General features: G+C 46.2%; 1 protein-coding gene across 11 annotated transcripts in view; it reads right to left on the bottom strand.

The window, feature by feature from the left end:
* Nucleotides 1–22288, bottom strand: part of pik3r6 (phosphoinositide-3-kinase regulatory subunit 6) — a 41937-nt gene extending 19649 nt beyond the window's left edge. Inside the window, exons 1-3 of one of the 11 annotated variants that reach the window (XM_012954258.3) lie at nucleotides 22181–22288; nucleotides 8685–8813; nucleotides 217–333 (exon numbers count right to left, since the gene is read on the bottom strand). In XM_012954258.3, coding sequence (XP_012809712.2) covers nucleotides 217–229 — 13 coding nt within the window. In that variant the 5' untranslated portion in view covers nucleotides 230–333; nucleotides 8685–8813; nucleotides 22181–22288. 11 annotated transcript variants of the gene reach the window in all.
* Nucleotides 22289–22628: the final 340 nt, after the last annotated feature.

Genomic DNA, 22628 nt, shown 5'->3' with positions numbered 1-22628 from the left:
CCTCTTCAGAGCAATCATGGCCGCTATCAGTGACATAAATAGGCAGACAAACAACAAACCCTGCCCCAAATAAAAAAAAAAAAAACATTGACAGGACCCAATAAGGTATGACCCCACTCACTTTCATTACTATGTCAATGCCCCTCCCATCATATTCTCTCCAATCACCATCCAGGCTCAGCCCTATGGGATATCCGTGCCCCAATGGGAACTCACCGGAATGCTCCATAGATGCAGAGGCGAAGGCATTTATGGAAGTGGCTCAGAGTAGGCTCAGTGCGTCAGTTTTCAGCATAGTCTTCAGGCGAGGAAGGGCTAATGGCATCACCTGCGCTAAACAGGAGAAAGAGGCGGGACATTATCTTGTTACCCCTTTCAATTATTTGGTACAGTCCTACTGAGAAATTCCTCATTAAAGACAGCATCGGGCCAAACCATCCTTTTATAGGGGAACTGTTGCCAATTGGAGTTAACTGGCCAATTATAATCAACTTTTCAAAAGGTCTTCATTAATTATTTGTTATAGATTATAAATGATTTTCTTTCTGACTCTTTGCAGCATTCAAATGGGGGTCACTGACCCCGGCAGCCAAACCCTATTTTTCTATGAGGCTCCAGTTTTATTGTTATTGTTACTTTTTAGTACTTATCTTTCTATTCAAGTATTCTCCTATTCATATACCAGTCCCTCATACAAACCACTTCCTGGTTACTAAGGTTAGTTAGGCCCTAGCAACCAAATAACCGCTGAGATGCCAAACTAAAAAGCTGCTCATCAAAAAGTGAAATAACTAAAAAGCTACAAATAATAAAAAATGAAGACCAATTGCAAATTGTCTCAAAATATTACTCTCTACATCATACTCAAAGGGGAACATCCCCAGAATGTTATAGAATGGCCTATTTCTAGCAACTTTGCACTTGGTCTTCATTGTTTATTTAGTTTTTGAATTATTTCCCTTCTACTTTTGCATCTTTCCAGTTTTCAAGTGGGGGTCACTGACCCCGGCAGCCAAATACCTATCACTCTGTGAGCTTACAGTTTAGGGCTCTGGCACACGGGGAGATTAGTCGCCCGCGACAAAACTCCCTGTTTGCGGGCGACTAATCTCCCCGAGTTCCATGACCTGCCATCCCGTTCGCCGGTGGGATGGCGGGTCATGGCAACTCGGGGAGATTAGTCGCCCGCGAACAGGGAGTTTTGTCGCGGGCGACTAATCTCCCCGTGTGCCAGAGCCCTTATTGTTACTTTTCATTCCTTATCTTTCTATTCAGTCCCTCTTCCATTCATCTTCAAGTCTCTCATTTAACCCACTGCCTTGTTGCTAAGGTGAACAAGACCATAGCAACCAGCAGCTGAAACTTCGAACTGGAGAACTGCTGAACAAACAGCTAAATAAGGACAAAAAATGAAAACCAATTGCAAATTGTCTCAATGTCTACCTTGTACTAAAATAGATGTACACCCCAGACCACAGCCAAATAGGAAGCAGAACTGGTAAATGTTGCAGCAGGAAAGGGAATGGGTCAAAATAAGCCAAAAAGCGGAAATTTACTATGATCCCCGGAATAGAAGTACACGAATAGAGTCCAGCGTCAGCCATTCGCCGTTGCCATAAAGTGAGTCCTTAATGCCGTTAACCCCTCCAGGTGAGTAGAAATAAACATCAGCAGAGGTGAAGCGATAACGGATCCTTATCCAGCGCTGCGACCGCCGTGTAAGCGCAGTTAGAAGAAAATGACCTTTTCATCTGAGAAACAGGAACCCGCAGAACTAGAACACACACGGCCCGGAAAGAGCCCATCTCTGAAGCATCAGGGAGAGAGAACGCAGAGGAAGTGTTTTTTTTCCTTCTCGGTGAAACAAGCGAATGTGTATCGCCCAGTATCGGCCAATCATCTCTCAGTTCCTGTTTTTCCTGTTTCTCTTGAAGATTTAGGTAAAATTAATTGCTTGTCTGGGATCAAACAGTTAACTGAGCTGGGTGGCGTTTATTTATTTTAACCCCTCTCTGCAGTTAATGAATGCCCCACGGTGCCATCCAAACTGCCCCCTGGCCCCCCGGGGGTCGCCGCCCAAAGTTGCCCTGCCAGTGGGTTAAAGGCAAAGCAGTTTCTTTTTATATCGCAGTTTCCTGCAAAACATCCTCCCCATTCCCCTCCCCAGATCATACTCCTGACCCAGTGCATCCTTCCTCTGCCCCTCCGCCTGAAACTATTGAACCAGCCGGTAATACGGAGCTGCGCCACTGTATTCCCGTATCCATTTAACCCCCCTCAGCAACCATGCATTCAGTACATACATGTAGATGCATTGTGCTTACCTGCAAACTAGTTCTGCATCAATGTATCCCTACACTGCATATTACACCCTTTGTATTTGTATTAATTTCATTTAAATTTAAACCCCAGCTGTACCGGTGCAGGAATGGCTGCCCCCGGGGCTACACAGCGGGGTATTTATATAAATTATAGTAGGGTTTCTGTAGCAAACACCCCAGCTGTACCAGTGCAGGAACGGCTGCCCCCGGGGCTACACAGCGGGGTATTTATATAAACTATAGTAGGGTTTCTGTAGCAAACACCCCAGCTGTACCAGTGCAGGAATGGCTGCCCCCGGGGCTACACAGCGGGGTATTTATATAAACTATAGTAGGGTTTCTGTAGCAAACACCCCAGCTGTACCGGTGCAGGAATGGCTGCCCCCGGGGCTACACAGTGGGGTATTTATATAAACTATAGTAGGGTTTCTGTAGCAAACACCCCAGCTGTACCGGTGCAGGAATGGCTGCCCCCTGGGCTACACAGTGGGGTATTTATATAAACTATAGTAGGGTTTCTGTAGCAAACACCCCAGCTGTACCAGTGCAGGAACGGCTGCCCCCGGGGCTACACAGCGGGGTATTTATATAAACTATAGTAGGGTTTCTGTAGCAAACACCCCAGCTGTACCAGTGCAGGAACGGCTGCCCCCGGGGCTACACAGTGGGGTATTTATATAAACTATAGTAGGGTTTCTGTAGCAAACACCCCAGCTGTACCAGTGCAGGAACGGCTGCCCCCGGGGCTACACAGTGGGGTATTTATATAAACTATAGTAGGGTTTCTGTAGCAAACACCCCAGCTGTACCGGTGCAGGAATGGCTGCCCCCTGGGCTACACAGTGGGGTATTTATATAAACTATAGTAGGGTTTCTGTAGCAAACACCCCAGCTGTACCGGTGCAGGAATGGCTGCCCCCTGGGCTACACAGTGGGGTATTTATATAAACTATAGTAGGGTTTCTGTAGCAAACACCCCAGCTGTACCAGTGCAGGAACGGCTGCCCCCGGGGCTACACAGCGGGGTATTTATATAAACTATAGTAGGGTTTCTGTAGCAAACACCCCAGCTGTACCAGTGCAGGAACGGCTGCCCCCGGGGCTACACAGTGGGGTATTTATATAAACTATAGTAGGGTTTCTGTAGCAAACACCCCAGCTGTACCAGTGCAGGAACGGCTGCCCCCGGGGCTACACAGTGGGGTATTTATATAAACTATAGTAGGGTTTCTGTAGCAAACACCCCAGCTGTACCGGTGCAGGAATGGCTGCCCCCTGGGCTACACAGTGGGGTATTTATATAAACTATAGTAGGGTTTCTGTAGCAAACACCCCAGCTGTACCGGTGCAGGAATGGCTGACCCCGGGGCTACACAGCGGGGTATTTATATAAACTATAGTAGGGTTTCTGTAGCAAACACCCCAGCTGTACCGGTGCAGGAACGGCTGCCCCCGGGGCTACACAGCGGGGTATTTATATAAACTATAGTAGGGTTTCTGTAGCAAACACCCCAGCTGTACCAGTGCAGGAATGGCTGACCCCGGGGCTACACAGTGGGGTATTTATATAAACTATAGTAGGGTTTCTGTAGCAAACACCCCAGCTGTACCGGTGCAGGAATGGCTGCCCCCGGGGCTACACAGCAGGGTATTTATATAAACTATAGTAGGGTTTCTGTAGCAAACACCCCAGCTGTACCAGTGCAGGAACGGCTGCCCCCGGGGCTACACAGTGGGGTATTTATATAAACTATAGTAGGGTTTCTGTAGCAAACACCCCAGCTGTACCGGTGCAGGAATGGCTGCCCCCGGGGCTACACAGCAGGGTATTTATATAAACTATAGTAGGGTTTCTGTAGCAAACACCCCAGCTGTACCAGTGCAGGAACGGCTGCCCCCGGGGCTACACAGTGGGGTATTTATATAAACTATAGTAGGGTTTCTGTAGCAAACACCCCAGCTGTACCGGTGCAGGAATGGCTGCCCCCGGGGCTACACAGCGGGGTACTTATATAAACTTAATAGTGTTTCTGTAGCAAACACACCAATGCAGGGCAACAGTACATTACATTTTAATTACTTTAAAACACTTTCATTGTTTGGTGTTACTGTTCCTTTAATTGTATTGCTATCAGCCCATCTCGTGGGGGGCAGATAAGAGACATACGTTACAGATAGCAGAGCCGGCGCAGTGGGGCCCATATCAGCAAACGTGTCAGTCACACGGCCTCTCAAGCGAGAAACAGAAAGCAACCGCCGCAGGATATAAATAACACCTGCGAGAGGAAAACATGCGACCAGATGCATTAAAGCCTCCCCACTATCCTGCGCATTGTGGCCTCTGCACCCTGCTGCCACCGACTAAACGTAAATCTGTTTGCAGCAGTAAAATGTGCCCACTTCTGCCACTGAATAGGGACAGTTAAAGGAGAACTAAAGCCAAACAAAGGAGTAGGCTAGAAATGCTGCATTTTATAACACTCACAAAATACCTAATACCAGTACTTGAACTTTATCCCAACTAAGATATAATTACCCCTTATTGGGGGCAGAACAATCCTATTGGGTTTATTTAATGGTTAAATGATTCCCTTTTCTCTGTAATAATAAAACAGTACCTGTACTTGATCCCAACTAAGATATAATTACCCCTTATTGGGGGCAGAACAATCCTATTGGGTTTATTTAATGGTTAAATGATTCCCTTTTCTCTGTAATAATAAAACAGTACTTGAACTTTATCCCAACTAAGATATAATTACCCCTTATTGGGGGCAGAACAATCCTATTGGGTTTATTTAATGGTTAAATGATTCCCTTTTCTCTGTAATAATAAAACAGTACCTGTACTTGATCCCAACTAAGATATAATTACCCCTTATTGGGGGCAGAACAATCCTATTGGGTTTATTTAATGGTTAAATGATTCCCTTTTCTCTGTAATAATAAAACAGTACCTGTACTTGATCCCAACTAAGATATAATTACCCCTTATTGGGGCAGAACAGCCCTATTGGGTTTATTTCATGGTTAAATGATTCCCTTTTCTCTGTAATAATAAAACAGTACCTGTACTTGATCCCAACTAAGATATAATTACCCCTTATTGGGGCAGAACAGCCCTATTGGGTTTATTTCATGGTTAAATGATTCCCTTTTCTCTGTAATAATAAAACAGTACCTGTACTTGATCCCAACTATATAATACTAATAGATATGTGATCTATTGATATTGTTACTTTTTAATCCATAATTTTCTATTAAGGCCCTCCTGTATTCATATTTCAGTCTCTGTTTCAAACCACTGACTGGTTGCTAGGCTGATTTGGACCCTAGCAACCGGATAGCTGCTGGGGCCAAGTTTAAAACCCCGGATTATTACTGTTATAGGACTGTTGGACCTACGGGCTGGTACAGTAAATGTAATATATAAAATGCAGTATTTATAGTAGTATAATTTTCAGGCTTTAGTTCCCCTTTGAATATTGTGTTTAGTTCTGTAGCCCATTTCTATAACAGCAGAAGAGTCTATGTAACAGTTTAAAGCCTGGGAGGCACCAGGGCAACAACAGGGTGACTATGGGAACCCCCAGCCTGTGCGCCTCCTGCGCAGCTCACTTTATGCTCAGTCCGGTTACTATAGCACTGAGATGTCCCTACATGTTTAACTGTTGGAATCCAGCCCAAATGTATCAGCAACAGGTAAATAGGGCTTTCGGCAACATGAGACACAGGAGAGAGCCAGGCTTGTAGGAAGAAGAAACTAAAGGTGGCCATACACGGGCTGATAGTAGCTGCTGATATGGGTCCCTTGGACAGATTCGGCAGCTTATCGGCCCGTGTAGGGGCAGAAACGAGGGGCCTGACCGACCGATATCCGGCCTGAAATTGGGCAGATATTGATCGACCAGGTTAGAAAATTCAGTCGGATCGGGGCTGCATTGGCTCGTTGATGCGGTCCCACGAACCGGCTGCCCCATCGATGCCAATATAATTCGATCGTTTGGCCCCAGGGCCAAACGATCAAATTTTTTTTTTTTTACCTACACGCTCCCCGATATCGCCCACCTGTAGGTGGGGATATCGGGTGAAGATCCGCTCGCTTGGCGATCTCGCCCAGCGAGTGGATCTCAACGTGTATGGGGGCCATAAGTCTTTGTGCCTTTACGCGGTTACCAACCAGACTGTGGGCCAGCGAGTGTGCCAGAGTGGACAGAGTATTGTAAAATGAGGTTGGGCAGAATACTGCAAGACGAAGTTGGGCAGAGTATTGCATGGTGAAGTTGGACAGAGAATTGTAAGACGAGGTTGGGCAGAGAATTGTTAAGGTGGCCATACACCTTAAGATCCGCTCGCTTGGCGATGTCGCCAAGTGATCAGATCTTCTTCCAATATCCCCACCTACGGGTGGGCGATATCGGGGGAATTTAGGCTAATTCAATCATTTGGCCCTGGGGCCAAACGATCTAATTATAATGACGGCATAAGCAAAGTCGGTCTGGGGCAGGTTAGAAAATCTAGTCGGATCGGGAGTCGATGCGGTCCCCGATCCGACTACATTTTCTAACCTGCCCGATCGAGATCTGGCTTATTTCAGGCTAGATATGGGTCGGGCAGGCCCGTTGGTAGTGCCCATACACAGGCCAATTAACTGCCGACTCTGTCTAAAGGACCCATATCGGCAGCTACAATCGGCCCGTGTATGGGGACCTTTAGACGAGGTTGGGCAGAGAATTGTAAGACTGTTAAGAGTATAGTGAGTAGCAAAGGTGAGGGCAAGAACCAGGAGTGGGGTTAAGCCGGAGTCACGGGGGCAGAAGTGGGAAGTTTGGCAGCATTGGAATAAGTGCACTGTATGGGAGAGACAGAGAGACACCGTATGGGAGAGACAGAGAGACACCCCATGAGAGAGACAGAGAGACATTGTATGGGAGAGACAGAGAGACATTGTATGGGAGAGACAGAGAGACATCGTATGGGAGGCACAGAGAGACACCCTATGGGAGAGACAGAGAGACTCCTTATGGGAGACACAGAAAGACACCCTATGGGAGACACATAGAGACTCCCTAAGGGAGGCACAGAGAGACACCCTATGGGAGACACAGAGAGACACCCTATGGGAGACACAGAGAGACACCCTATGGGAGACACAGAGAGACACCCTATGGGAGACAAAGAGAGATACCCTATGGGAGACACAGAGAGATACCCTATGGGAGACACAGAGAGACACCCTATGGGAGACACAGAGAGACACCCTATGGGAGACACAGAGAGACACCCTATGGGAGACACAGAGAGACACCCTATGGGAGACAAAGAGAGATACCCTATGGGAGACACAGAGAGACACCCTATGGGAGACAAAGAGAGATACCCTATGGGAGACACAGAGAGATACCCTATGGGAGACACAGAGAGACACCCTATGGGAGACACAGAAAGACACCCTATGGGAGATACAGAGAGACACCCTATGGGAGACAAAGAGAGATACCCTATGGGAGACACAGAGAGACACCCTATGGGAGACACAGAGAGACACCCTATGGGAGACACAGAGAGACACCCTATGGGAGATACAGAGAGACACCCTATGGGAGATACAGAGAGACACCCTATGGGAGACAAAGAGAGATACCCTATGGGAGACACAGAGAGACACCCTATGGGAGACACAGAAAGACACCCTATGTGAGAGACTCCTTATGGGAGACACAGAGAGACTCCTAATGGGAGACGCAGAGAGACTCCTAATGGGAGACGCAGAGAGACTCCTTATGGGAGATGCAGAGAGACTCCTTATGGGAGACGCAGAGAGACTTCTTATGGGAGACGCAGAGAGACTCCTTATGGGAGACAGAGAGACATTGTATGGAAGACACAGAGAGACAACGTATGGGAGACACAGAGAGACAGCGCGAGACTGTAAAAGCAAGAGTAGAGAGAGCAGAAGCAGGAGTGAGAGTATGTAGCCAATGCCCTGGGCACAGAGCAACACTTCCAGGCATAGAGTGGCACTAGGTGGGCATTAGGAGAGACCGGAAGCAGAGAGCTGGCAGATGTAGATACATTACAAAGTGTGTCTCGGAGAAGAGAGAGTGAAGAAGAGGAGGGTTGGGAGACTCGCCAGGAAGGAAACAAAACAGGAGACTGGAGCGGAACATTCAGAATCCAGGAGGAAAGGAAGGATCTGTGAGAGGCCAAGGATGAAGGATGGGGTGAAACGAGAGAGCAAAGGGCACCGGGAGAGCAAGGTTGGACCCTAGAGTGTGTGCTCCCGGGGCTACTGAGTGGGGATATAGACACAGACTATAACATTTCTATATAGGAAATAGGTGGCGGATAGCAAGATATTACCTTGTGTGTCGGCGCCAGTGAGAAGTCTGAAGCAGAACCTCTGCAGAACCTCTGCTCTGATCCAACACCTGAGAGTGGGAACGGAACACGCTGAGTCCAAAGGGACGGGTACATCTGGCTCACATGGATCTGTATAATGAGAGGGTTGTCTCCAGTTAGCGACTCAATAAAGGGTCTCTTCTTGCCTCTGGGGGGGGCACGGGAGTGCAGAATGGATCGGTGACAGGCCGTACGCTGCTCTGCCAGAAGCACCCACGGCTCAGTCTCTCCTCTGCCCAACCCAATGGGAACACTGGGCTGCTGTGTTAGTGTGCAGTGTGCTGCCTTACCGGAACAGCAACCCTCGCTAGATAGATTGCTAGCTCTTAGCGGCAAGTCATACCTCCGAGGATTAGAAATAAATCAATGGCTTGGCTTTTAGGCCAAGGATCCATCATCTAATGTTGTGGACTACAACTCCCAGAATGCCACAGTAGCCACTGGACAGTGGTATTTCTGGCCAGGACACTGGTTGCTTGTGATTTATATAGTACAGGTATAGGACCCATTATCCAGAATGCTTGGGACCAAGGGTATTCCGGATAAGGGGTCTTTCCGTAGTTTGGATCTCCATACCTTAAATCTACTTAAAAATCAATAAAACATTAAATAAACCCAATAGGATTGTTCTGCCCCCAATAAGGATTATTTATATCTTAGTTGGGATCAATTACAAGGTACTGTTTTATTATTAAAATTCTGAATTATTTGAATTATTTGATTAAAATGGAGTCTATGGGAGACGGGCGTTCCGTAATTCAGAGCTTTCTGGATAAGGGGTTTCCGGATAAGGGATCCCATACCTGTACCTGTGTCTGAGTGGGCTTCCACTGGGGGACTCCAGCTTGATCAAATACTGGTAGTATATTTACCCTCAGAGTGGACTAAATATATATTTATGTATATAATATACAGTCGGGTCATTTCCCTATGGGACCAAACTGTAAATTATATCCTTATAAATGGTGCTTAGTGATGTCATCGGTTATAATCAGAGCTTAGTGACAGTACCCCCTGTTGTAAAATACAAGGATATTAGAAGTCACCCTGGAGTTCCATGACCATATAGAAATAATATCCTTATATTATGCAACTGAGGGTACTTTATTCACTATATATTTAGAGAGAGATCAGTACACATACATGCAAAGACAGATAGTCTTCTCCGGGGTTTGGTAGATGAGGCCCTTAGACTGACGCCCCTGGGAAGGGTGAGAATAAGATGGGTGGGGGTGACAGCTGAGTCTGGCAGGGAGAGAGGGGCAGAAGTGAAGGCAAAGTGGGAGAGAGGAAATATTGGAGATTATGAGACGGAGGTGAGAACTGGGAGAGAGAAGGTGCCACATGTACGTGTGATACGGGAACCCTGTGGCAATATAATAAGCTACTCAGCCCCCCCACACACTAGCATTGCTGTGTCCCAGCACGGGGGGAAAGGGGATTCAGTCATAATGAAAGGCACAAGCCTACAGACAGCTACTAAACTACAACCCCCAGCAACCCGAGACCAAACACAGAAAGTACACAGAGAAGCCTGTCAGTGTTTACAGAAAGGAAAAGCAGCCCTCCACCACTTACCCTTTAGCCTGGCGTCTCAAAGTTTTCTCTCTCTGTCACTGAGACGACGAGCCGGCAGGCGTAACGCACAGGGGAAGAGACTGCACGGGGGGAAGAGACTGCACGGGGGAATGGGGAAGTGGCATGAAAGCAACCTCTATGCAAAGCGGAAAATCACTTCTGCATCGTAACAAGGGGGCTTGGAAAATCCGCGTCCACTCAACGGGGGGGGGGCAGGTCAGCTGTGCCAGCGTCTACTCTGTGCCACCGGGGTAGCGCCAGGCACTCCTCCCTACTCTATTAATGCAGCAAGGTGCTGGGAATATTAAGCTTTGTTATTCCTTATGTGAACCGAGGATGCCAAGAAAGTACCGGATTTTATAGGCGTTAACTGTTTCTGTCATGAGCCCACAGCATTCCGTCTCTGTATATTTGTTTTCCTTAGACAGTACAGTATGGAGGTACAACTTATTGTGTGCCCAGAACATTCCTTCTCTGTATATTTGTATTTATACATATGGGTAGGAGGTGCCATAGTGTTTCCCTTAGACAGTACAGTATGAGGGTACAGCTTATTGTGTGCCCAGAACATTCCTTCTCTGTATATTTGTATTTATACATATGGGTAGGGGGTGCCATAGTGTTTCCCTTAGACAGTACAGTATGGGGGTACAGCTTATTGTGTGCCCAGAACATTCCCTCTCTGTATATTTGTATTTATACATATGGGTAGGGGGTGCCATAGTGTTTCCCTTAGACAGTACAGTATGGGGGTACAGCTTATTGTGTGCCCAGAACATTCCTTCTCTGTATATTTGTATTTATACATATGGGTAGGGGGTGCCATAGTGTTTCCCTTAGACAGTACAGTATGGGGGTACAGCTTATTGTGTGCCCAGAACATTCCTTCTCTGTATATTTGTATTTATACATATGGGTAGGGGGTGCCATAGTGTTTCCCTTAGACAGTACAGTATGGGGGTACAGCTTATTGTGTGCCCAGAACATTCCTTCTCTGTATATTTGTATTTATACATATGGGTAGGGGGTGCCATAGTGTTTCCCTTAGACAGTACAGTATGGGGGTACAGCTTATTGTGTGCCCAGAACATTCCTTCTCTGTATATTTGTATTTATACATATGGGTAGGAGGTGCCATAGTGTTTCCCATAGCAGTGCCACAGTATAGGTAGGAGGTGCCATAGTGTTTCCCATAGCAGTGCCACAGTATAGGTAGGAGGTGCCATAGTGTTTCCCATAGCAGTGCCACAGTATAGGTAGGAGGTGCCACAACTTAAATGGAAATTTTCTCATAAACACCAGAGCATGACTAGGTGGCAGAAACCCGGATCCCAGCACTAGTTCAGGGCAATTTATATGCGAAAGGACAGAAAATAGAACAAAATCCAGTTAATGGGTAACCTAAACGTACAAGGAAATTCTTAGGCCAAATATTGCGAGAGGGGGTGGGGGGGGGGGTGGGGGGGGCAGTAACCCTTGGCAACCAATCAAATGTTTGCTTTCATTACTAGAAAAAAGCCAGTTATTGATTTGTTGCTATGGGTTACTGCCTATGTTCAAAGTTGCCCAGAGTTTATAAATGAGCCCCAGAGGGTTTACAATAACTTTTGCTGCCCCATTACCTTGAATGGGGGTGAGGGGGTCCTTATCCTGGTGCAGTTTGGGAGGGTACCTACCTGCGCTAGTCTGTCTCCGTCCTCCGTGTCTCCCACTCACCTCAGCCCTAAACATTCCATGCAGGGAATTCTGTGCATTCCTCAGTGAGGGGAGGGCAGGCTCGCTCCTGTTTCACTGGGAGTGGGACGCACGGCTATAGGAACCAGCGCCAGCGTGCGAGCCCCCGGCACAGGAAGGAAGGGGACTGCCGGTCACATGAACCATTAAAAATATCTCAGAGCCAATTCACAAAATAAAGAACAGATCATTGTGTGATAAGCGAGTGGTGTACGGCAGCCCCGGGGCCTGAGCCCCTCTCATAGGGGAGAGTCATTGGGCCCAGTGTTCTGCTCCTCTCCCCACTTTCCCATTAGCTCTGTGTGAATAATGCACTGACCCATGAAAAATATATATTCTCCTCAGTGACTGCTAATATCCTTATCATTTACAGTAGGGGGTACAGTATCCCTTATAATACATGAGTGATACTCAGAGTTCCCTGTATAACTCAGCCTGCAGCCTTGTGCCTTTATATGGGGGGCACAGAACCCCTCAGTGACTGCTAATATCCTTATCATTTACAGTAGGGGGTACATTATCCCTTATAATACATGAGTGATACTCAGAGTTCCCTGTATAACTCAGCCTGCAGCCTTGTGCCTTTATATGGGCACAGAACCCCTCAGTGACTGCTAATATCCTTATCATTTACAGTAGGGGGTACATTATCCCTTATAATACATGAGTGATACTCAGAGTTCCCTGTATAACTCAGCCTGCAGCCTTGTGCCTTTATATGGGGGGCACAGAACCCCTCAGTGACTGCTAATATCCTTATCATTTACAGTAGGGGGTACATTATCCCTTATAATACATGAGTGATACTCAGAGTTCCCTGTATAACTCAGCCTGCAGCCCTGTGCCTTTATATGGTACTGACGTAGAATGGGGGTTCTTTTCCTGACGCCTGATAAAACAATAAAACGTTCTTCTGTTCTATAAATGTTAAATCCCATACCCGCCCCGCGTGGTTGCAGGCAAATTGTTTTAATTATGGTAGGAAAAGAAAAAAACCCCCCATAACAATGTCTGACAGTGAAACTGGTACAAAGTGAATCTGCTTTGAAATTATATACCCCAAACACATAATTATCTGTGTTGCAGCCCCAATGGCATTCATCAGAATTTCTTTTAAAAAAAATTAAGGACAAAATGAAATGTAGTGAAAAAGAAAAATCTAGTTGCTTTATAATCAATATATATATATATAGTAGGAGGAGCTGCCATATGGCCTTTGGTCATGTATTCTGCATAAACGGCTCTAGTAATGGCGCCCCCAGAGCTCACACAACTGAATGAGGGGCACTGCTATGGGAAACACTATGGCACCCCCTACCCATATGTATAAATACAAATATACAGAGAGGGAATGTTCTGGGCACACAATAAGCTGTACCCCCATACTGTACTGTCTAAGGGAAACACTATGGCACCTCCTACCCATATGTATAAATACAAATATACAGAGAAGGAATGTTCTGGGCACACAATAAGCTGTACCCCCATACTGTACTGTCTAGGGGAAACACTATGGCACCCCCTACCCATATGTATAAATACAAATATACAGAGAAGGAATGTTCTGGGCACACAATAAGCTGTACCCCCATACTGTACTGTCTAAGGGAAACACTATGCCCCCACTACCCATATGTATAAATACAAATATACAGAGAAGGAATGTTCTGGGCACACAATAAGCTGTACCCCCATACTGTACTGTCTAAGGGAAACACTATGGCACCTCCTACCCATATGTATAAATACAAATATACAGAGAAGGAATGTTCTGGGCACACAATAAGCTGTACCCCCATACTGTACTGTCTAAGGGAAACACTATGGCACCTCCTACCCATATGTATAAATACAAATATACAGAGAGGGAATGTTCTGGGCACACAATAAGCTGTACCCCATACTGTACTGTCTAAGGGAAACACTATGGCACCCCCTACCCATATGTATAAATACAAATATACAGAGAGGGAATGTTCTGGGCACACAATAAGCTGTACCCCCATACTGTACTGTCTAAGGGAAACACTATGGCACCCCTACCCATATGTATAAATACAAATATACAGAGAAGGAATGTTCTGGGCACACAATAAGCTGTACCCCATACTGTACTGTCTAAGGGAAACTCTATGGCACCCCCTACCCATATGTATAAATACAAATATACAGAGAGGGAATGTTCTGGGCACACAATAAGCTGTACCCCCATACTGTACTGTCTAAGGGAAACACTATGGCACCTCCTACCCATATGTATAAATACAAATATACAGAGAAGGAATGTTCTGGGCACACAATAAGCTGTACCCCCATACTGTACTGTCTAAGGGAAACACTATGGCACCCCCTACCCATATGTATAAATACAAATATACAGAGAAGGAATGTTCTGGGCACACAATAAGCTGTACCCCCATACTGTACTGTCTAAGGGAAACACTATGGCACCCCCTACCCATATGTATAAATACAAATATACAGAGAAGGAATGTTCTGGGCACACAATAAGCTGTACCCCCATACTGTACTGTCTAAGGGAAACACTATGGCACCCCCTACCCATATGTATAAATACAAATATACAGAGAAGGAATGTTCTGGGCACACAATAAGCTGTACCCCCATACTGTACTGTCTAAGGGAAACACTATGGCAGCTCCTACCCATATGTATAAATACAAATATACAGAGAAGGAATGTTCTGGGCACACAATAAGCTGTACCCCCATACTGTACTGTCTAAGGGAAACACTATGGCACCCCCTACCCATATGTATAAATACAAATATACAGAGAAGGAATGTTCTGGGCACACAATAAGCTGTACCCCCATACTGTACTGTCTAAGGGAAACACTATGGCACCCCCTACCCATATGTATAAATACAAATATACAGAGAAGGAATGTTCTGGGCACACAATAAGCTGTACCCCCATACTGTACTGTCTAAGGGAAACACTATGGCACCCCCTACCCATATGTATAAATACAAATATACAGAGAAGGAATGTTCTGGGCACACAATAAGCTGTACCCCCATACTGTACTGTCTAAGGGAAACACTATGGCAGCTCCTACCCATATGTATAAATACAAATATACAGAGAAGGAATGTTCTGGGCACACAATAAGCTGTACCCCCATACTGTACTGTCTAAGGGAAACACTATGGCACCCCCTACCCATATGTATAAATACAAATATACAGAGAAGGAATGTTCTGGGCACACAGTAATTCATACTTTCACACTGTTCTGCTTGGGAAATAATATGGAGTAGAAGCCTAAATGAAGAATTTAGTATATTTGACTGTTAAGGCCCATGAGGGGATGCTGCGGCTGCACAGGTTCCATTCCATTAGAGAACTGACACAAGCGCTATTGGTTAGAATCAGGAAACCGCGCAGCACCGTGTCCTGTGTGGGAAACAGACATTTCAGCAGCCTGTGGGAACATTAATTATAAGTTTCCTTTCATCATGGTTCACCTGGTGTTATCTTTACTGTAAATCCCGCCTTGCTCGGTGGGTGCTGGGAGTTGTAGTTCCCCAGGAGATGGGTTGGGGGAAGCCTTCCAGTTAGATGCCGAATTCACATATACACGTATTGTGGGCTAAACTTGGCTGCAGAGCTAACAGCACATGGGTAGTAATCACTTCCATCTGATTGGCTATGAGGCTGAATGCTGATTGGTTTATATTAAGGGGCACTACCCCATGGGATACATTCCCTTTCCTTTATGTCGTCTGATTTAAAGGGGAGGTTAACTTTTAGTATGTTATAGAATACCCTATTCCTTGCAATTTATCTCTTTTTTTTTTTTAGTTTTTTTCCTTTCTCTTCTGCCTCTTTCCAGCTTTCAAATGGGGGTCACTGACCCCGGCAGCCAAACCCTATTGCTCTGTGAGGCTCCAGTTTTATTGTTATTGTTATTAATAATATACTTTTTATTACTTGTCTTTCTATGCAGGCCCTCTACTATTTGTTCAAACTACTGCCTTGTTGCTAGGGTAAATAAGACCCTAGCAACCAGATAGCCACTGAAATACCAAATGGAGAGCTGCTGAAGAAAAAACTTCATAACTGAGTAAACATAAAAAATGATGACTAATTGCAAATTCTCTTAGAATGTCAATGTCTTCCTCATTTTAAAAGTAAATATAAAGCTGAACTTCCCCTTTAATAGCTCAGTGGGGGGCTCTGTGAGTGAAGCCTAAAGCTGGCCATACACGTGGCGATCTCACGATGTTTCGTACGACCGTCGGTCGCACGAAACATCGTCAGATCCGCCACACACCATTCAGGGCTGAATCGGCAGGTAAGGAGGTAGAAACAATAGGATTTCTACCTCCTTCTGCCGATTCAGCTCTGAAGGGAGAATTTTGGTCAGGCGCCTTCTATGGCGCCCGATCAAAATTTTCTAACTTGGCCGATCGGCGAGCCGACCGATTTCAGCAGCTTCCTGCGATATCGGTCGGCTCGCTGACATGCCATACACGCACCGATTATCGTACGAAACGAGGTTTCGTACGATAATATCGGTGCGTGTATGGCCACCTTTAGTTATATATCCTTGTCAGGCAGGGAACCGGTCTGGCAGCACCATCACTACCTGCCTGGGCAAGTACTGGGCTGAGACGGGGAATGCACAGAGCTCTCTATAGAGAGGAATGTGTCTCGCTGGATTTTGCCTCATATGCTGTTTCCTGTAATATTATATTGATATTATTGTACAGCGCTGTGGAATATGTGGGCGCTTTATAAATAAATGTTAATAATAATAATAGGGGTAACAACTGTATTGGCCCTTAGTCTCACAGCACACAGTTGTGTCCGCTGGCAAAGGAGCCCCCCAATCAGCCTTTGGCCCCTCTTGGGAAACAGAGGTGTAATTGGGTCCAGCGCTGCCCTAAGGATCAGAAATCCAGTTCCCCTATCAGGATGATTAGAAGAGAGGGGTAACCCCCTGTCAGCTCCATTGCAGGATTTAGCCTAAAGTGGTCAATAGCTAAAGGGGCAGAGGCAAAGTTGCTATGTAAAGGGGATGAGGGGGCAAAGTTGCGATGTAAAGGGGATGAGGGGGCGGAATTGTGATGTAAAGGGGATGAGGGGGCGGAGTTGCGATGTAAAGGGGATGAGGGGGCGGAGTTGGGATGTAAAGGGGATGAGGGGGCAAAGTTGCGATGTAAAGGGGATGAGGGGGCGGAATTGTGATGTAAAGGGGATGAGGGGGCGGAGTTGCGATGTAAAGGGGATGAGGGGGCGGAGTTGCGATGTAAAGGGATGAGGGGGCAAAGTTGCGATGTAAAGGGGATGAGGGGGCGGAATTGTGATGTAAAGGGGATGAGGGGGCGGAGTTGCGATGTAAAGGGGATGAGGGGGCAAAGTTGCGATGTAAAGGGGATGAGGGGGCGGAATTGTGATGTAAAGGGGATGAGGGGGCGGAGTTGCGATGTAAAGGGGATGAGGGGGCGGAGTTGCGATGTAAAGGGGATGAGGGGGCGGAGTTGCGATGTAAAGGGGATGAGGGGGCGGAGTTGCGATGTAAAGGGGATGAGGGGGCGGAGTTGCGATGTAAAGGGGATGAGGGGGCGGAGTTGCGATGTAAAGGGGATGAGGGGGCAAAGTTGCGATGTAAAGGGGATGAGGGGCGGAATTGTGATGTAAAGAGATGAGGGGGCGGAGTTGCGATGTAAAGGGGATGAGGGGGCGGAGTTATGATGTAAAGGGGTGAGGGGGCGGAGTTGCGATGTAAAGGGGATGAGGGGGCGGAGTTGCGATGTAAAGGGATGAGGGGGCGGAGTTACGATGTAAAGAGATGAGGGGGCGGAGTTGCGATGTAAAGGGATGAGGGGGCGGAGTTGCGATGTAAAGGGGATGAGGGGGCGGAGTTGCGATGTAAAGGGGATGAGGGGGCGGAGTTGCGATGTAAAGGGGTGAGGGGGCGGAGTTACGATGTAAAGGGGTGAGGGGGCGGAGTTGCGATGTAAAGGGGATGAGGGGGCGGAGTTGCGATGTAAAGGGGATGAGGGGGTGGAGTTGCTATGTAAAGGGGATGAGGGGGCGGAATTGTGATGTAAAGAGATGAGGGGGCGGAGTTGCTATGTAAAGGGGATGAGGGGGCGGAGTTGTTATGTAAAGAGATGAGGGGGCGGAGTTGCGATGTAAAGGGGATGAGGGGGCGGAGTTGTTATGTAAAAGGAATGAAGGGGCGGAGTTGTGATATAAAGGGGAGGATCAGTTATGTAAGTGGGTGGGGCTGGGGTTTAAGTGGGCTACGCAGGCAGAGGTTTAGTGGGTAGGCAGGGTTATAGTAGTGCGGGGGGAAAGGATTAAATCCGGGCTGGGCCCTGGGCAGTTGATATACTGACCAGATGGCAACCCTAGGCAAGTGTCCAAGTGGCCTGGGCCCTCGGGTGCCTGTATAGAATGGGGGACACGTGGCACCCCCAGGTACTGGTGCTTTTCAGCGCTGTAAGATTTGGGTGATTGAAATGCAGCGACAGACCTTAGGCAGGGGCACCCCAGGCCATACCCCCTTGAGATGGCAGTGCCACCTTGCCCCCCGGGCTGGGCTATATTATTACCCTCTCCAGTACTCAGTGACCCATAAAGCAAGGCAATTTGGGTTTTAGGCTGCTTGATTTTGTTATAAATGTCGCTTCCATCCCAGGGTCACTGACCCCCACAGCCACAAACTATTGCTCTGTGCACTTACACATGTGTCAAAGGAGTTGCTCAGCTATAAATTAACTTTTACTATGATGTAGGTGTTGATACTGTGAGGCAGTTTGCAATTGGTCTTCATTTTTTATTTTTTGTGGTTTTTCAGCAGCTCCACAGTTTGGAATTTCTGTAGCTATCGGGTTGCTAGGGTCTTGTTTACCTTAGAAAGTGGGTTAAATAAAAGAGTGGAATATGAATAGGAGAGGGGCTAGATAGTAAGATCAGTAATAAAAAGTAACCATATTAATACAGGGGAATTGTTTTTGGCTGCCGGGGTCAGTGACCCCCTTTTGAAAGAAGGCAAATAATTAAAAAATGATAAGAAATGAAAAATGAAGACCAATTGAAAAGATGCTAGTAATAGGTAAAGATAATGTAAGGTGAACTGCCCCTTTAAAGTGACTTGGCACATATTTGACAGACGCTTGACAGACCAATCGGGTGAATGCATTGATTGCACTAAATGCACTATTGTGACTTGGCCATTGCACAAGTCACAATAGTAAATCCCATTAACCCCATGCACATGTCTGCCTTGTGACCATATATTGTGCCTGAGGGAAGGATATTTTGGGATGTGACCCTCTGTCATGGGGGGGGTGGGACATGCAGAGCGTCTCCCCCACTCTCCCTTTGTTCCGTATGGGGGCTCGTGCTTATGGGCAGTGGGGCCGTATATTACTGGAAACTACACCGAAAATAAATGTTTTGTCTATATGTGTAATGGCTTTCTTCCCTTATGGGAACTGTGAGCTTTCCAAAGCACTTCCTCTGCCATGGTCTGACCCGGGGGGGGAGCAGAACTTGCCCCATCTCCAGCCTTAGGGGCAGATTTATACAAAATGTGAGTTTAGCGCTTAATACATAAAAACTCAGCCGCATCCATTCCTATGGGGTTTATAGAAGGGTATTTATTCAAGGGTTGCCGTTTGGGGGCATTCAGTAGTTGGTTAAAGTGAATAGGCTGCAGCTCCTATTGCCCCTGTGCCAGTTAGCGGCCCCCGTGCCAGTTAGTTAGACTGTCAGTATACCGATCCCTCCCCTCGGTGTACGTAACAAGACACCCACACACGGGGTCCCTGGGGGGCACTCAGTGTGAGACAGCAGCTGTTGCAAGGAACAATAAAGGCGGTAGTTATAGGTATCGTTAATTATACGCTCGGGCGCGGATCTGTGACTCCCGGGCAGCCTTCCCCGCAATTCCCACAGTGCCAGTGCCATTCCTCAACTGCATCTGTTACTCACCCCTTGTGTCCCCTGTCCCCCTTAGAAATCCCATATATATATCAGATATATGCCATGTACCTGTAGCGCTTCATTTAATAGCTGCTTTTTAAATAAGATAAATGAAGACCAACTGCAACATGCATCTTAGGGTGTCATTGTCTATATAGCAGGCAAAAGGGAGACCTTTTATAGGATGAACTGCACCTCCCTGAGCCAAAGGACAAAACATCCACCCACAAAGGCCATATATTATATGCTATATATATATACAGGTATGGGAACCCATTATCCAGAAAGCTCTGAATTACGGAAAGCCTGTCTCCCATAGGCTCAATTTTAATCAAGTAGTACAGAATTTTAAAACTGATTTCCTTTTTCTCTGTAATAATAAAACAGTACCTGTACTTGATCCCAACTAAGATATAATTACCCCTTATTGGGGCAGAACAGCCCTATTGGGTTTATTTAATGGTTAAATGATTCCCTTTTCTCTGTAATAATAAAACAGTACCTGTACTTGATCCCAACTAAGATATAATTACCCCTTATTGGGGGCAGAACAGCCCTATTGGGTTTATTTAATGGTTAAATGATTCCCTTTTCTCTGTAATAATAAAACAGTACCTGTACTTGATCCCAACTAAGATATAATTACCCCTTATTGGGGCAGAACAGCCCTATTGGGTTTATTTAATGGTTAAATGATTCCCTTTTCTCTGTAATAATAAAACAGTACCTGTACTTGATCCCAACTAAGATATAATTAATCCTTATTGGATGCAAAACAATCCTATTGGGTTTAATTAATATTTTATTGATTTTTTGTAGACTTAAGGTATGGTGATCCAAATTACGGAAAGACCCCTTATCCAGAATACCCTTAGTCCCGAGCATTCTGGATAACGGTCCTATACCTGTATATGATATACATAGAAACTCCTAATTTCTTTTTCCTGGGCACAGGGGGAGGATGGAACAAGAAGTGCGGAGAGAAAGACCCATGAAGAAGAGATCATTGTATTGGGAGAATGAGGAAACTGGCAGAGGATGCTGGGAGTTGCAGTTTTGCAGAGCTTCCTGGTAGGATACAAATCCTTCTTATTTCTCTAGTTTACTGATCGGGTTGGTTGTATAGCATGTATATCTCTATGTGCCCTGTGGGAATTGCTTTGCAAGGGGCATCACGTGCCCACCCAGAGAGCCGGGGGCAGTGCCAGTCCTGTTCCATATAGGGAGGGTGGCATGACGGGTCCACGTAGTGGCAGAACTGGTGTCAGGTTCTGCCACTGTCGGCAGGTTACAGAGTGGGAGTTGGGTTGGAAATGGTTATATTTAGCTGTGCCCTTTGCAATGCCACGAGGCGCCACACAGAAATGAGCCCACCGAGCACTGTGCCATCTCTGAATCCCTCTGGCTACTTACCCCTAATCTTACCCCACCTACCTCACTCTTCCTTCTTCATCCCCCATCCCTCCCCTCCATAGGATATAGTGTCACTATGAAATATTCCCATAAAGGGGGTGGTACAACTTTACAATAACATTTAGTATGATGTAGAAAATGCTATTCTGATACAATTTGCGATTGGCCTTCATTTTTTATTATTCTTGGTTTTTGAAGTATTTGGGTTTGCAGTTTGGAATTTCAGCAGCTATTTGGCTGCTAGGGTCAAATTTAACCTAGCAACCAGGCGGTGATTTGAAAGAGAGACAGGAATATGAACAAAGATAAGTAATAAAAAGTAACAATAACAATAAAACTGAAGCCTCACAGAGCAATAGGTTTTTGGCTGCCGGGGTCAGCGACCCCCATTTGAAAGCTGCAAAGATTTAGACGAAGACGGCACATAATTAACTATACAAAATAAAAATGAAGACCAATTGAAACGTTGCTAAGAATATGTCATTCTATAGCATACTAAAAGTTGACGTAAAGGTGAACCTACCCGCTTAATGCCCTGTTGCTTAGGGTTAGTATTACTGGGGTATCCAGTGCAGGAAGTTATTCAGCTCTTCAACTATTTAGGCTCCCCCTTTATCCCTCTGGCACCCCCCAGAGTGACCCACATTTTGGAAACTTTTGAACCCAGTTCAAACCCCAGTTAAGAACACGGTAGGTACACCTATGATCCCCCCCAACTGCCATTACAGCCTTTCTATACAATTAACAAAGAATACATTTTTTTTTTACCTTGAGCCAATGGCGTCGCTCCTGGTTCCCTGTGCCCCCTACAATGCGATGCCCACAGAGAAGCAGGCTTGCCCGTGTTACCGGCGGCTGAAGCACAAGTGTATCTACCTGACTCGCTGCCTCTCCTTGGGAAAACAAATGCAGTTTTGGCACACCCTGTACCGAGGGAATATGATTAGCAGCTCTGGGACATTGTATCCCGGCCAAGTCTTACTGTGAGAAAGCCAAATTCCTTCTCACTTTCATATCAGTTTATGGCCCGGTAGGTGAGAAATGAGATTTAAGTGGAGCCCTCAGCCTGGGTTTTCTTGGAACTTCAAGATAGCTGGCCAGATTAGATTTTAAAGAGGCAACGTCCTTATTTACCACCTTTTTGACATTAATTTGCTGAGTAATACATTGGGGGCCCCATGTCTAAGACAGTGTTTTTCAACCTTTTTTGGGCAAA

This window comes from Xenopus tropicalis, chromosome 10 (assembly GCF_000004195.4).
Source record: "Xenopus tropicalis strain Nigerian chromosome 10, UCB_Xtro_10.0, whole genome shotgun sequence".
In the NCBI taxonomy this organism is placed as follows: domain Eukaryota; kingdom Metazoa; phylum Chordata; class Amphibia; order Anura; family Pipidae; genus Xenopus; species Xenopus tropicalis.
The sequence above is the reverse complement of the archived record's forward strand: the minus strand, read 5'-3'. Positions and strand labels throughout refer to the sequence as shown.